General features: G+C 42.9%; 1 protein-coding gene across 1 annotated transcript in view; it reads right to left on the reverse strand.

The window, feature by feature from the left end:
* The window catches only part of Baz1a (bromodomain adjacent to zinc finger domain 1A), an 88,735-nt gene extending 76,299 nt beyond the window's left edge, over positions 1-12,436 (reverse strand). The window contains exons 1-2 of the mRNA XM_031357717.1: positions 12,295-12,436; positions 255-533 (exon numbers count right to left, since the gene is read on the reverse strand). Coding sequence (XP_031213577.1) covers positions 255-533; positions 12,295-12,407 — 392 coding nt within the window. The 5' untranslated portion in view covers positions 12,408-12,436. The remainder of the gene's footprint in view (positions 1-254; positions 534-12,294) is intronic.
* Between the last annotated feature and the right edge of the window lie 3,229 nt (positions 12,437-15,665).

Here is a 15,665-nt window from a genome sequence, read left to right on the forward strand (position 1 = left end):
ATATATATATATATAGTAGACCCCACAGGACAATATGTGGACAAATGGGGTACCTAGGAGAAAGCAAAAAGGAAAGATTTCATCCCATCTCCTTTTCTACATTTAGACAGTCTTGCTATGTGATCCAGGCTAACCTACAACTCACAATCCTCCTGCCTTAGCTTCCCAAATGCTGATGTTATAGGCACACCTGGCTTTATTTTGACTTCAGAGCAATTTATGCTTATCAAGAGGAAAAATGAAAAGTACTTTACCTTGTACCATTGTTCCTAATGACTTCCACAGTTTCTTCAACAAAATATCGGTCCTTGACATATGCAAAGATATCATCACAAATTTCATGTAAGCGTGAACGATGGGTAAGATTGGTCAAGTATAAAACTGGAATAATTAGTGGCTCTGGGAAACTCTGGAGATTCTGTCTTGCTTTTCTCTCTGACTCAAGTGCTTCCTGATATGTCAGTCCAGGTCTACCCGTCACAGCACAGCTCCACACAAGGCTGTTGCACAGAATGGTTCGTTCAAAAAAGTCACTGATGAGGAAACAAAAACAAAATCCCATTACCTATCATTGCATAAACTTTACATTAAAATCAATACCTTTATGATCTTTCCCCCTATGCCACCTCATCAACTTACTCTTTAAAACAAAATTAAGAAAAAGTCTTTACGGTATATGGTTACAATGCAACTCATATGTGTTATCAGCACAGTTGGACAAGCTGTGCCAGCTCTGAAATTTGGAACCAAACTCAATGCAGATTCAACTTTTCTTTTCCTTTTATTTATAAGCTTTTTTGTTGAAAAGCATAACACTAATGTCAAATTAACCATGACCTTAATAGTGGAAAAACCAATAAACCTGGGCACCTAACAATAAGAGAGAACTAAATATTTTCTGTGACGACAAAGTTGGTCAGTAAACAGTACGGAATTCTTACTACAGGGGCAAACAACCTTGTTTCAGGTCTGAGCCTTCCTTTGTTCTCTTTACAGTAAGCATTGACTTTACCTTCATAAAAAAACAAAACAGAAAAGGGAAAGAAGCAACAATATAGAAGGGAGGAGGCGGGGGTGGGGATGGGGGGGTGGAGTGAGAGTGTGGTGGCTACTCCTGCTTGTCAGCTTGACTACATCTGGATGAACTAACTACAGTCCAGAAATGGAGGGCACACCTGGGATCCAGATCATGAGGCTGGAAGACACAGACTTCTGACCTGGATCATGACATGGATCATGACCAATATCATGACACATGATTTTGATCCAGATCATGGGATATAGTGGCCATGAAAAGCTTGAGCCCAGGCAAGGTAGTACACACCTTTAATCTGGGCCACATTTTCTGCTGGAGGCCTACTAAGGACAATGGAAGAGGGAAGCCTCCCTCATCTTCGCCTGCTGCACTTATTTGCCAGCACATCTGTTGGAACCTACTTCTTCAGGATTCCAGCTTATACAGAAGATCAGCTGAAACAACTAGCCTCATGGGACTGAGCAGAGCAACTACTAGATTCTTGGACTTCCCATTCACAGCTGCCCATTAACTGTTGGGTTAACTGGATTGTAGACTGTAAGTCATTAAATAAATTCCCTTAATAGATATAGAGACATTCCATAAGTTCTGTGACGCTAGAGAACCCTGACTAATACAGTACATGAGGAGAGAGAACTTGAAAAAGCAGAGATTTTTGAAATATTAAACAAAATTAGGATAATAAGCTGGACATATGTGGCTCGCTCCTTTGTAATCAACCCAGACTCAGCAGGCTGGAGTAGGAGAGCTCAGCAATTTCAAGGCCTCCAAAGTGAGTTCCAGTCAGCCTAAACTACAGGAAGGCTCTGTCTCAAAATAAACCAAGGTGCCAGGAGTGCTGGCATATGCCAGTACAAGTAGCACCTGGGAGGCAGAGAGGCAGAAGCAAAGCTAGCCTGAGCTACCCGAGATCCTATCTTAGAAACAAAAGGCCCAGGGTTACAGCTAGGGATGGGGATAAAACTACCATTCAACATGCAGTGCCATTTTGAACTACAGTAGTTTCCTAATATGAACCTTTATTTTCTGAAAATCTACCTAGTTTCTTTTAAAGTGCAAGAAACATAAAGTAGAAAACTTCAAAGAGAGATTGGGTAGAAAATACACTGAATATAAAAAAAAAGCCCCCACACATACATTAACCACAAAAATGTGTCTTTATAGACATACTATAAACAGATGTTCTTATAGAGAAAGCAAGAGACTGAGAAGAAAGGAAAAATGTTGTGTGTGCAAGATTCTAAACATTTCCATATTATTTGAATTTTTATTTAATCATGTACTCATGCATTATTTTACCAGGAGGCTCTTCTAAATATAAACTATTAGACACATGCAAAAAGTTAATAACAGGTAGCCAGCTGGGAGGGCGAGTTAAACTTTGTCCTCCTCTGGTCTACTTTTCAATAACTACATGAATGCATGAGCAATCCTTCTCTAAGTTTCACCTTCCTGACCTCTTCTCCCATTATTCTCCAGTAATCTTGGCTAGTCAACCCGTTTTACATATTGTCTGTAGAAACACTCAGATATTCAAAGATCATTTGGGGCATGTCTGTTAGGACTGTCTTATTTGTATGTATATCAAGATAGCAACAAAAATTTTTAAAAATCTATGAAAATCAAGAGAAACCAATCACAATACGATGAGGGGGTGATGATGATAATGATGATGATAATGATAATAGTAATATGATGACTATGACAAAGATGATGATGATAGTAATATAATGATGATGATGATGATGATGAAGGAGAAGAAGGAGAATGAGAAGATGACCACCACCACACACAAGGTTAGAAAGCTGACTTGGTTAAGAGCACTTACTGTTTTTGCAGTGGACCTGCATTTAAATCCTAGCACCTATGCTAGCAGCTCAAAATGATCTGTAACTTCAGCTCCCAGAATCCGATGCCTCTGAACTCCTCAGATACCTGCACTCACGTGCATACACCCACTCATGTGCATATACACACAATTAAAAATAAAAAATTTTACATATGCCAACTTAGATGACCCTGATTCTATTTGAAGGCCCCTTTCTGAATTATGTTTTGGTGCAGCAATAAATTTTTTTGTTGTTGTTGTTGTTAAGAGACAACAGGTATGCTAACAAGACAATTCAGAGAAAGGCAAAATGGATCAGGAAATTCTAGAACATTTTTTTTTCAAGTGATATCAAGGGTTAAGTCTTAAAGAAAGAAGAAAGTTAGCCTGGTAGTGAGTGGTACACACCTTTAAACCCAGTACTTGGAAGGCAGAGGCACTTGCGTTTGAAGCAAGCAGAGCAAGTTCTAGGACAGCCAAGGCTAAGCAGAGAAACCCTGGATCAAAAACCAAAACCAGGGGGCTGGTGAGATGGCTCAGCAGTTAAGAGCACTGACTGCTCTTCCAGAGGTCATGAGTTCAAATCCCAGCAACCACATGGTGGATATCAACCCTCTGTAATAAGGTAGTAAGAAACAAAAACAAACAAAACAAAACAAAACAAAAACTATGGCCTGGAGCAAGTGGGGCTAGAGCAAGAGGATGAGAAAAAAAAGAAAAAAAAAAAAAAACAAAAACAAAAACAAACAGCAAAAAAGAAAGCATAAAGTTAAAGAATGCCGGGGTAGGGATGGAGGAGTGGAATCTATTTCTAATACAAGAAAATTTGTTATAATACTTTATTAACTAAGATAGGAAAAGATGTAGCTAACAGTGATTCTCAGGTATACTGAATAAAATGGGATATAAATAACATCAAAATATTTATATTTTTGTATATTAAATCCTACTATCCACACCAAACCATTTTAAGTGGTTAATGGTGCATATGGCCAGGTAATAGCTTCTGTATCAGACAGCATAGGTTTAGCTGTATCAGCCAAGTGCTTAGGGTATTTGGTGGGCCACATGCATCTGAAACTGCTGCAGAGTATAAAACAGGTTCCGATAGACATTAACATTGCCTAAAATTATCAAAGTAAGCAATGGTACAAGTGTATTAGCAGTCACTAGGTAGAAAAAAGAGGGTAAGGGCCAACAGGATGGGTCACCCAGCTTGACAACCTGAGCTCCATCACCCAAACCTACAGGGTGCAGAGAGAGAATCAACTCTCACAAGCTGTCTTGTGACTGATACATTCATTCAGTGGTATCTAAACTCATGTGCATGCACACAAAGAATAAACAGGTAAGTAGGTAGGTAGATACATGCAAAATACAAAATGAAACAAAACAGGATGGGAACCCAATGATGCAGCTGCCTGCTCCTCCCATGAGGTTCCCTTTATCTTCTGCAAAACCTTAATGTTCTTATATTTCCTTTGGTTTTGTTACACTGATAGCCTTGTGCACAAAGATCCAACCCTCAGGAGGTAGGAGGCAAGGTGTACTCTACCACTGTGGCTGTTATCACAAAGGAGGGAAAGATCATCACCCTAGCAGCACAGAGCCTGCCTGTTGCACATCTTCATCTCTGCCCACTATGCCATTCTGCTTACACTTGACCTTCAGTGCACACATTCGAGATTATCCTTAATGCAAGATCCAAGGGAGCAGGTCACACTGTCACTTCAACATCTACATTACAAGTACATTTTGCTATTGTAAACAAAAAGAAAATGCAAAATGAGAAGAACTATTTAATATAAATTACTTAAGCTAACAAATTATATCTGATTTATGACTATACTCTTTAGAAAGCCTCTTTAGGATAGAGATATATTACTATCTAGAAGCCAAATCCAGCCTTCTCTTGTATTTAATTTTATTGGCACACAATTTCATCTTCACTTCTATGTATTCTCTGCTTTCTCAATTCATTTGTACAGAGTGTGGGAGACAATGTGACCAGAACAGACTAAAATATTCGTTATCTGTTCCTACAAACACAAAATATATGATGGTCTTTCCTCTTTACTACTGTTTCTTCGTAAGAGTCTGAGTACAAGCACTCTTTCCTAAAAACATATTCGAGTCTACTAATTCTAGTAAACAAGCTAAGAAACAAAGTGTAACAGGATATTAACTTGTCAGGGATCAGGAAAACCAAAAGCCCAGTGGATTTAAGAATTAAGGAACATCACACAATTCAGATGAACACAGAGAGTTCTTTACTTAGAGCTGAAACTTTACAGCCAGATGTAAATTGTGGTGAACTTCAGAACAATCCAATAGCAAAGATCTAAAGCCCTGCCCCCACCCCGAAAAGATTAGACATGCTAAAACTTAGAATTCCTAACTTAAAATAGTCTGTGATGTGCAATGGGGATTAGAAGTAGAGCTTGTAAATTTTAAAGGTGGACACTACTGGAAGGCTGGAAAATTACTAATAATTTTCTTCCCTGGGAGGGGCATAAATGCAGATTAGACCATGGGCATGACAGGATTAACATGTCTTCTATTATGAAGATACCAGCAAGATGAAAAATATATTTTCATACTTATGTATAAACAACCAGGAAGTTTTTAAACAAACAAACACAGGGTCCAGTTTTTAAAAGCCACTGTAATGAAATTTTATTTTGCATTTTGTTTAGTGCTGCCTTTGGCAGAGATAACATGCCTAAAACCTGCAGGTGGTACAAAGCTGAGACATGGCAATAATGAGTTTGAAAATCTTAAGAGAAATTGACAAAGGTAAAACAAACCCTGGTGCTGGGTGTGGAAGCCCTTACTTTAAAATAATGGGTGTAAAGAAGACAATTTTAAGTAAGACTCAAATGCATACTTCATAAAAAGTATTGTTTTTAATATACTTTCTCTTGCTGTATAAGGGTTCTTTATATCCCCTACCTAGAATCTTTTTCTGCCCCACCACATGTCCTACAAGCCTCGTCCTTCAGGATCCACTCTCCTATTTGAGGGATACCCCGGTCCCCAGCAAACAGTTATCAGGTTCCTCTGCCATGTTCCCATCATGATGGCCTCATAGGATAGATGGGACTTATACCATTCTGTTGCAGACATTTCTCACTAAGGAGATAAATTATCTCAGCATTTTCAAAGTCTCTCCAAAGAAAAATGTTAAGAGTAAACACATGTTTTCTCAATGGATGGACCACATTCCCCCCCCACCCCCGCTTTTCAAGGTAGAAATTCTCTGTGTAACAGCTCGACTCGGTTTGTAGACCAGGCTAGCCTTGAACTCTGAGAACCACCACCTCTGCTTCCCAGTGCTTTAGTCTAACTAAAGGCATGTGCCATCATGCCTGGCTCCCCACATTCATTTCTTATGTGCATTTAGAAACAGGAAGAGAGAAAATGTCTAAACCTAGCTTTATCACTTTTCTTTGGGTAAGTTACATAATCTCTCTGAACCTGGTTCCCCCTTCTATAAAACGGGGCTATGTTTCATAAACAGTTTATGTAAAAGAAACTAAATGAGATAATTCTAAACAAATGCCTATAGGATATGTACATTCATTTTTTAATTGAATTATTTTAATTGTTCTGGATATGTGCAAAGAAGATCCTAAGGCAGAGGTTCTCAACCTTCCTAATGCTGTGACCCTTTAATACAGTTCCTCATGCTGTGGTGACCCCAACCATAAAGTTATTTTCCTTGCTACCTCATAACTGTAATTTTGCTACTGTTATGAATCCTAATGTAAACATCTGTGTTTTCTAATGGTCTTCACTACCCTTGTGAAAGAGTCATTCCCAAAGGGGTCGTGACCCACAGGTTGAAAGCCACTGTCCAAAGAGGGTCACCAGGACAGTAAAGAAACAATGTCAGAGGAACACAAGAGAAAGCTGAGCACTGGGAAGAAGAGTAGGAATTCATTAAGTATCTGAGGAATTCCTTCCCAGCAACCCCTTGAGGGCAAGCACAAGAGCAACAGAAAGTTTTAAAAGACACAGAGCTTAAGTCACTATAGACAGGACAAGGGCAAGGAACAAAGCAAGTCCACAGATCTTTAGGAGGGATTTTTAAAAGTGTGTAGAGTGTGTATTATGTGTGTTGGGAGTGTAAGCACACGAGGGCCATGTGGAGCATGTGTGGAGGTCAGTTGTTTCCTTCCTCTGTGGGTTCCTGGATCTAAGCAAACTCGGGGCCTCTGATTTGCACTGCCAAGTATGTGCCTGGTACCCATGGAGGCCAGAAGAGGGTATTGGATTGCCTGGAACTAAAGTTACAGATAGTTGTGAACCCCAATGTAAGCACTGGGAATTGAACCCAGGTCTTCTAGAAAGTAGCCATTGCTCTTAACTGCTAATATTCTCTCCAGCCAACAATGACTTTCTTAGACATGGAGTCTAAGTTCATCATCCCTTGAATCTAGAGTGGCTACTGACTGTTTTCACTAATATAACAAAGATGACACTGAGACCTCATAGCTCTCTCTTGTCCTGAAGCACCTCAGAATACCCTCTTAAGATGAGAGAAGCCATCCTTCAAAGTCCCAGACATGTACCAGAGTTCATTTCTTACTTTACTCAAGATCAGCCTGGCCTCCAATTGGATGGACATAGTTAAGGGGATGAGTCCAAAGGATGCCAGCAAAACATAACTGAGAAACCATACAACAGTGAGACAGACAGAATGGGCTATTATTTCAATCTATTAACTTTGGGGTAGACTATTACATTACAACTACTAATACACATATTTGACTGAAGAAAGCTTGTGTTAACAAAAAAACAGTATAGCCTGATAAATGTAAGAAAGATGAAGGTGAAAATTGGGCTTGTGGAGGCAGGAAGATCTCTCTGTTCAAGACCAGTCTGGCTCAAAGAAACCCTGGAGAGAGAAAGAGAGAGAGAGAGAGAGAGAGAGAGAGAGAGAGAGAGAGAGACAGAGACAGAGACAGAGACAGAGAGACAGAGAGAGAAAGAGACAGAGGTGGGGGGGCAGGAAAGGGGAAGGGAGGGGAGGGGAAGGGAAGGGAAAGGGAGGGGAGGAGAGAGAGAGAAGAAAGAGTAAAGAAAGAAAGTTGAAAAACTGCATTTAAGAATCTCTGACCTTTAATCCCAGCACTTGAGAGGCAGAGGCAGGCGGATTTCTGAGTTTGAGGCCAGCCTGGTCTACAGAGTGAGTTCCAGGACAGCCAGGGCTATACAGAGAAACCCTGTCTCTACAGTAGGGAAAAAAAAAATAGAAAAAAAGACTGTGGGCTCATCAGTCAGGGACATGTGGCCAACTATTTCCCGTAAAGGAGCTAAATACACCTAATTTGAAGACACTAGTTTGAAAGATTATCCATATTCCCTTGAAGAATGCATGATCATCACATATGCTTTTGACTACAACTAGATTTTGTATATCCTGTCATCAATGTGGAAACTGGCTGGTCTGAAAAGCATTTTACCCCACAACAAATTGATGGCACCAGGTGTGGTGGCACATGCCTGTAATCTCAGCACTCAAGTGCAAGAGGGTCTCAAGTTCCTGGCCAGCTTGGGCTCCACAGCAAGACCTTGTCATTCATAAGCAAATGGCATTCTGATTTCTCCACTTACTACCTAGAGACTAATCACTGAGGGTGTAGTAAGGTCAGTGTGAGCCGACAAGAGAGCAGTTGCTATCTACAAAAACCTAGGAAGCTAACTTGAGTAGCTTGCAATTCTAGTTTCTTTGTGCATTATTTCTACAAACGTTGGCAACAGAAAGAATTCTTCATAGAAGCAACATGTGATAGTAAACAGCAAGAAGCATATGACGTGGAAGGCCTTAGAAATATTTATTACAACTCTAGAGCCATCAAGTGCTAAATACGTGATTACAGCTGCAATCCTGGAGCTTAATCAAGATCCTGGAACCCTTCCTCATTTGTGAAAAGGGCTCGGTTCACAAGAACTACAGACAACGAAACACAATCTACTATAAGCTAGTCAAATCTTTTCCTCTGGAACTTTTCACTGTGAACTTCCCTTGTTCTGGGTTGAAACAAGCTGGATTTCCTGCTAGTATGAGGTGGAGGACAGTATTAAACTTTACATGAAGTCAAAGATGTGGAATTCCAATTCCAAATAGAAAAAAGAAGTCAAAGACATTAAATCATTGGATAATAAAAAATTAAGAAATTATATTTAAGATATATAAGTTTTAGTATTAAGAGCCAACTGTCTCTTTTAAAAAAAAAATTACAACCAAAAATAAAAATTTTGGGTCAGTCAAAATTATAGTATAAATATTTACCTGCCTTAAAACTAAATTATGCTCTTTAATATGTATATCTACCTATACTTTAATGTGTTATTTGTAGTAGGCTTTCAGAAAGCAGGTCAAACAGGTTAGCAATTAGTCCAGAAACATGCAGTCCAAACCTTTTAAACAGAGGAACTTAATACTGTATAATCACTGACAATCCATCCTGGTCACAGTCTCTCTCTCTCTTAAAGAACACAGGGTCTTAGAGAAAATGAGCTGTAATAGGAATCAAGTACACTCTTCAGAAGGAGGTCAGGACCACAGTGTGGCAAGAGGAGGCAGGCCTCAAAGACAGAGACAGAACACTTAAAAAAGTTTCTGACAAACTAACCAGTAGGTTAGAGGCTTCTTGGGAAGTGAGCAAGGCTGGAAGCTGAGAGTTACAGCAGAAATTTACACTCAAGAAATAAACAGAAAGCTTAAGTAACTGGGTGAGTATAGATAAATACTCAGACAAATACAAGATTTTTAAAGTAGAAGGTAATCTTCAAAGTAACACAAACCAACTTAAGATGTAAGGTAAAATAGCTTTCCTCTTGTTTCTGTAGATCTCATCCATCCTAAATGCAGTTTTGGAAAGATAGCTTTTTACCAATTAAGAGAATGGAAAGAGAATTCAAAGTAAAGTAACACAGCTAAATGGCAGTCTTGTATTTTATAGCCAGTCCAAAAAACATAAGGATTAAATATCTAAAGACATAATGCAATTTTGTTTAAGGCAAATGATCAAATATGTCACCAAATTAATTATCTCTCTTAAACTGTTTATAACTTCTAAAACCTCAAATACTTTAGCAATAGGGAGAAAATACAGAGATTTTTTGTTTTGTTTTAAGCCACTTTTTTTTTTCGAGACAGGGTTTCTCTGTATAGCCCTGGCTGTCCTAAAACTCACTCTGTAGACCAGGCTGGCCTCGAACTCAGAAATCTACCTGCCTCTGCCTCCCAAGTGCTGGGATTAAAGGTGTGGGCCACCACTGCCCGGCTGTTTTAAGCCATCTTTAAATGTTTTAATATCCTATAAGACTACAAAACATAGAATTCCTCACTTTTTGTGTTGGGATGCAAAACATCTTTATTTCAGCATCTTCAACTTCTCCATGATTAGAATAATGCATCCCAGGAATCAAAGTACACCAAGAATTCTTTATTCACAGGGGATAAAAGTCAAGTCTACCTTGCCCTCTACAGTGATGGCAGCCTCTTTTTGAAGTCTGGATTGGAGGCACTGTTTGTGTATTAACCTGGGGTCTTCACTTTGTAACCCAGTGAGACTGACCCAAAACTCACTGTGGCCCCTGGGCTGGCCTTGAACCTGCAGACCCTCTGCTTCAGCCTCCTGAGTACCATGCTAGGAGAGCCTTTTCAAAAGATTGCTTCTATAAAGCCAAGGAAGAGTTTTGGATTGTAAGCCTGTTAACTATTTTCTTGGTACTCTTAAATTAGAAAATAATCAGAATTGTTCCTAAGGATATTAGCTTAAACATTAGATGAAGATATCATCCTCGTACAGTTACCCAACTCAAATCCGCCTAAGAAGTTACAAGAGTACACCCAGGGTAATAAAACAAGTCCGAACAGGAGCCCAGTGAGATGTGCACGCCTGCTTAAAGGTACTGCTTGATGAAAAATACTATCTACTTCTCTAGATACAACATGTTTACCTGGAACCCCTTCTAGGGAGCTGGAGATGGGGTGCGGGGTGGGGGTTGGGGGGTCTTACTCCGAACTGACTTTGCTAATCTCACTGCTCCTTTCTCTTCAGCCAGCTGTAGAGTTTGCCTAAAGATCTCCCTGGATCAAGCCTTTCTCCAGGCCCCCACACTCAGAAATCCTCCTACACACAACCTATTTGGTTGCTATTAACATACGGTTTCTAAGCCACAAAGAGAGTCTTCGTGGAGGATAAAGAACCGAAAAGAGGGGAGGGGTGTGTGTGTGTGTGTGTGTGTGTGTGTGTGTGTGTGTGCTGATCAATTCGGGTTCTCATTTAAGAGTCCCCGTTTAAACACGAGTCGTTGAAATATACCCCACTGCTTAGTGTCACCCAGCCAAGGGAACTCTTAGATACACCATGCCATGAACTAAAAAATTGTGAGTTGAAGCTACCTCTGCAGCAGCTTCTTCGGGTTCTTATCAAAACAAAAGCAGTGGCACATGTCAGGCGGCCCACAGGCGATAGAGACAGAGGAGGGAGTGTGTGTGTGTGGGGGGGTGGGGTAGGCGACAAACTGAAGCTGGAGTTGAACTTGTCTAACTGCCCCCCCCCCGCCCAAACTCCCACTGCCCAGCTCTTGGTTACTTGAAAGGAAAAAACTAGGGGCGTCCGGGACCCAGCTATCTCTCGCTCCTTTCCCCACGCTCGGCCCGACTTCTTCCTCGCCGGTCTCCCGGGGGCGGAGACGCCGAGTTCCCCGGGGGACCAGAGTTAGTCACCAAGAAGAGGCGGTGACAGAGCGTGGCTCCCGTCGCACACTCCCAGGCCTAGGCGGCGCGGGACGCGAGGCCGCCGCTCGGGACACCCGTGCCCCAACGCCCCCGGCCCCGTCCTCCTGGCCGGGTGAAGTAAACCCCCCCCCCCAACACACCTCGCCCCTCCACGGAGCGAGCCTCCGCTCCCGCCCCTGTCCCCACCTCAGCCCCAGCAGCCACCCACCACCACCACCACCACCGCCACCGCCGCGGCCACCGCCGCCGCCGCCAAACGTCAGAAGCCACGCGCGACCGCCAAAACCCAGTCCGAGACCAGCGGCTTCCTGCCCTCGGGGTCAGAGAATCCCTTTCTGGGCTGCGGGACCGCGGGCGGCGCGCGGCTGACCCCGGCCGGGGGATCCCGGAACCGGCGGCGGGCAGGGCGAGCGCGTGCGGCCGCGGCGGGGAGGGGCGAGTCGGGGAGTTTCCGCCCGCCCGGGCGAGCGCGGCGGCTCCGAGCGGTCGCCCGGCCTCCGCGGGCCCCGCCGGGTCAGCCGCCCCACGCGGTCACGGCGCGCGCGGGGGATGGGCGGCCCGGGCCACCCGTCACGAGTCCCGGGGGTGGTGGTGTGGGGTGGGGGGTTGAGGAGACAGACAAGACACAAAAGGGCGCGGGGGCGGCTGTCCCCGGTGTGCGGCCGGCCTTACTCGTAGTGGCGGAAGATCTCGTTGGTGACTTTACAGTAGAAAACTTCCTCGTCCGGCCGCAGGTCCCCCGGCGGCTTCTGCCTCACGAACGGCTTTCGGTGAAGCAGCGGCATCTCCCGGCTGCGCGCGTCCGCCCGCGTCCCTAGCAAATTGGAGGGAAAGGAAAAGCCGGTAAGGTCCGGGAGCGCCGAGGCGGCTCGCCTGCCTTTTGTGTGACAGACGAGTCCGGTCCTCCCCCGCCGCCCTGGGTGCCTGGTCTGACGGGCGGCCGCGGCCCCGGCGCGCCCCGCGGGCGCCTCACAATGGGGCGGACGCCCGGCGGCGGGCGGTGCGGCGGCGGCGGCTCCCTAACCACCCCCCACCTCCCAGCCCCAGCCAGCGCCGCTCCGGGCCGCCGGTCCCCGGGACTCGCAACGTGCTCGACGCATCCCGGAGCTGGGCGGCCGCGGACCCTCGGGCGCCGCCGCCGCGCTTTGTTCCCGGTTCCTCTCGGGACGCCGGCCGGCGAGCCCCTCACCTGCGAGCACTTGCCGGCCGCCGCACCTTCCCACGAGGAACGCCGCGAGGGTCCGGCCCGCCCCGCCCCGGGGTCTCTCTGGGTCGCCGCGGCTCCCGCTAGCGCTGCCCCTGACGCCGCTGCCAGGCTCCGCGCGTGGGGATCCCGCGTCCCGCCGGGAGGCACTCACTTCCCCGCCTCTCCGCGCTCCCGGGAAGTTTCTGAGCTACTTTCGGCTCTGAAGGAGGAAGAGCCGTGGGGAGGAGCTTTTCGCTTCTCGCTGCTACCTTTTTATTGGCTACTGGATGACTTTTTACAGCCTGTCACTGATACAGGAAGAGAGGGCGAAGAGCCTGGGAGAGCTACATTATTAATTAATGGAGCAACCCCTCGTGAAGAATCAGAAGCATCCTCCATGTTTGAGATTATCGGCCAGAAGATCTAGGGAAAGCGCTAGTGTTCCTTAGATACATGGCCGACAAAGTAAAGCCTTCGTCTTTTCCAGTGGGGCACCAGCGCTCAATTATTGAACCGAAAAGGGGATTCCGGCGCCGATTTAAACTGCGTTTTGAAGGGAAGAATAAGAAACGAAATTGCTAAAAACCCTCAAAGTATTTTGCATGCGTAAACATCCATCTTGAAAGAAAGTGCCTTTCTTGACACCAGTCCTTCTTAATACTTAAAACAATTCAAAGAGTTTGATAGCTCAGGAAAAGACAAAAGTTTGAAATGTCATCACACTTATATGATTTCCCCCACATATTTAAAACTAGACACAGAATTTTTAAAAAAATATAAGTAACATATCTATAACTTAAGGTCAATGTTTAGTTCAATTAGAATCATAACGATGTTAAATTATCTCATAAAACAATTTTCCCATATCAATAATTTTCATAAATGAAAAAAAATAATTCTTATAAGACTCGGGACTTTTGAATTGAAAAGGATATTCTAAATTAGAAATCATTCTGAATGTTCATCAACTTTTAATATTTTTTGCCATCACTCTATTTGCTTATTTGCAAATTAACACGTAAGAATGAGTCTAAAAGTATTCCTGAAGAATAGTCATCCAGTAAAATGTTACTTTTTTTCTAATTACTAATACTGTGAAATGATTTTAAAAACTGGGATCTTTTATAACTATTTGTACTTGGGGGGATGTTTAAGAATTATTTACCAGTTATGAACTTCTCAAACTACTTTTAGCTGATTATAGAACTGGCAAAACAAAGTTTGGCGAAAGTCTATTCTATGACACTTAAAAACAATGAATAGTATGTATGCATACACATTTCTACATGAGCATAGTCACAGAAGCTTAGAAGTCTCCCAGTTGCAGGTATATACTTAAGCCTGTATGCTTTTCAGAAAAGTACACACTTAAAGATTTGGTGTTTTAAAAATTGGCCTCCAAATAATATACAGAATAATAAGTAAGAATTCTCTAGGAAGTAGTTGTTAATAGCACCTACAACAGTCACCTAAATGAGGGGCAAGAAGAAAATTTAATTTACAAGGTGTGGTGTCTGTGTGTGTGTGTATGTGTGTGTATGTGTCTGTGTGTCTGTGTGTCTGTGTGTGTGTGTGTGTGTGTGCGTGTGTGTGTCTGTGTGTGAGTGTGTGTGTGTGTGTATGTGTCTGTGTGTGTGTGCGTGTGTGTGTCTGTGTGTGAGTGTGTGTGTGTGTGTGTATGTGTCTGTGTGTCTGTGTGAGTGTGTGTGTGTGTGTGTGTGTGTGTGAGGAAGAGAGAGAGAGAGAGAAACTTGTTTGTTTGTAACTGGCAGCTACGTGTATTTACTTGATATACATGTATGTGCATGGGGGAGAGGGAAAGAGAGAGGCAGGTGAACCCAGGGGCCTAAGCATGCTAAGCCCCTAGCCTGAGGTCTGCATTAGCACAGAATACATACAATCCAAAAGTTAATAACTGGTAATCTAGAAACGATCAAACTCTCTAAATACTTCTAGTTTTCAACCTACTATTTGCTACATTTTAAAAATTGTTAAAAATTATCAAAAAGCAATAAGGTAGGCAGGCAAATGGTTATGTGGCTTAAGACACTTGTCACCAAACCTGACTACCTAAGTTCCATTTCCAGAACCCACATAAAAGAGAGAACCCACTCCCATAAATTGTCCTTTGACCTCCTCTTTTGTGTCCCCCACTCCAATAAGTAAATATGATTTTAAATTTTTCTTAAAATTTTGAAGTGTTTATTTTCTTTTTATTATAAATACAAATACTATTTATTTTATTATGCTATCAAAATTAATATTTTACTCTTTTACCTAAATACTATCAAGATAAATTTTTCTGCTTTCATACTCAATTTTAGGACACTTATTTTCTGGGTTACATGTATAGTTTATTTGATTTGTGACTGACTGTTGGTAGATATTATTTCAGAATTATGTAAGTTTAGAAAATAAAAATTATCATGTGCAAAAGTTTGTTTTCTTGTGGTCATTAGAATAAGAATGGGCCCCATAGGCTCAGATATTTGAATGCTTAGTCACCGAGGAGTGAAATTCTTTGGAAAGATTAGAAAGATTAGAAGGTGTGGCCCTTTTGGAGGAACTGTATCACTGGAGGTGGGCCTTAAGGTTTGAAAAGCCGGTGGAAGGTCCAGGATCTCTCTTGTCCTCTGCCTATAGATCAGGACTTATCTCTCAGCCACATCTCTAGACACGCCTCAGAGCTCTAGAGCCGCTGTTCTCACATCAGACTGAGGGCCTCTCACGTGAAAAGCAATGTAGAGCATAGTTATGTTCTAGACCTCTGCTGCCCTGTAGAATCACCTGTGAGTGCTTGGAAAATACTGATGAATATTGGTTTTTGGTTTGTTTGTTTGTTTTTCGAGGCAGGGTT

This window comes from Mastomys coucha, unplaced genomic scaffold, assembly GCF_008632895.1.
Source record: "Mastomys coucha isolate ucsf_1 unplaced genomic scaffold, UCSF_Mcou_1 pScaffold6, whole genome shotgun sequence".
Classification (NCBI taxonomy): Eukaryota; Metazoa; Chordata; class Mammalia; order Rodentia; family Muridae; genus Mastomys; species Mastomys coucha.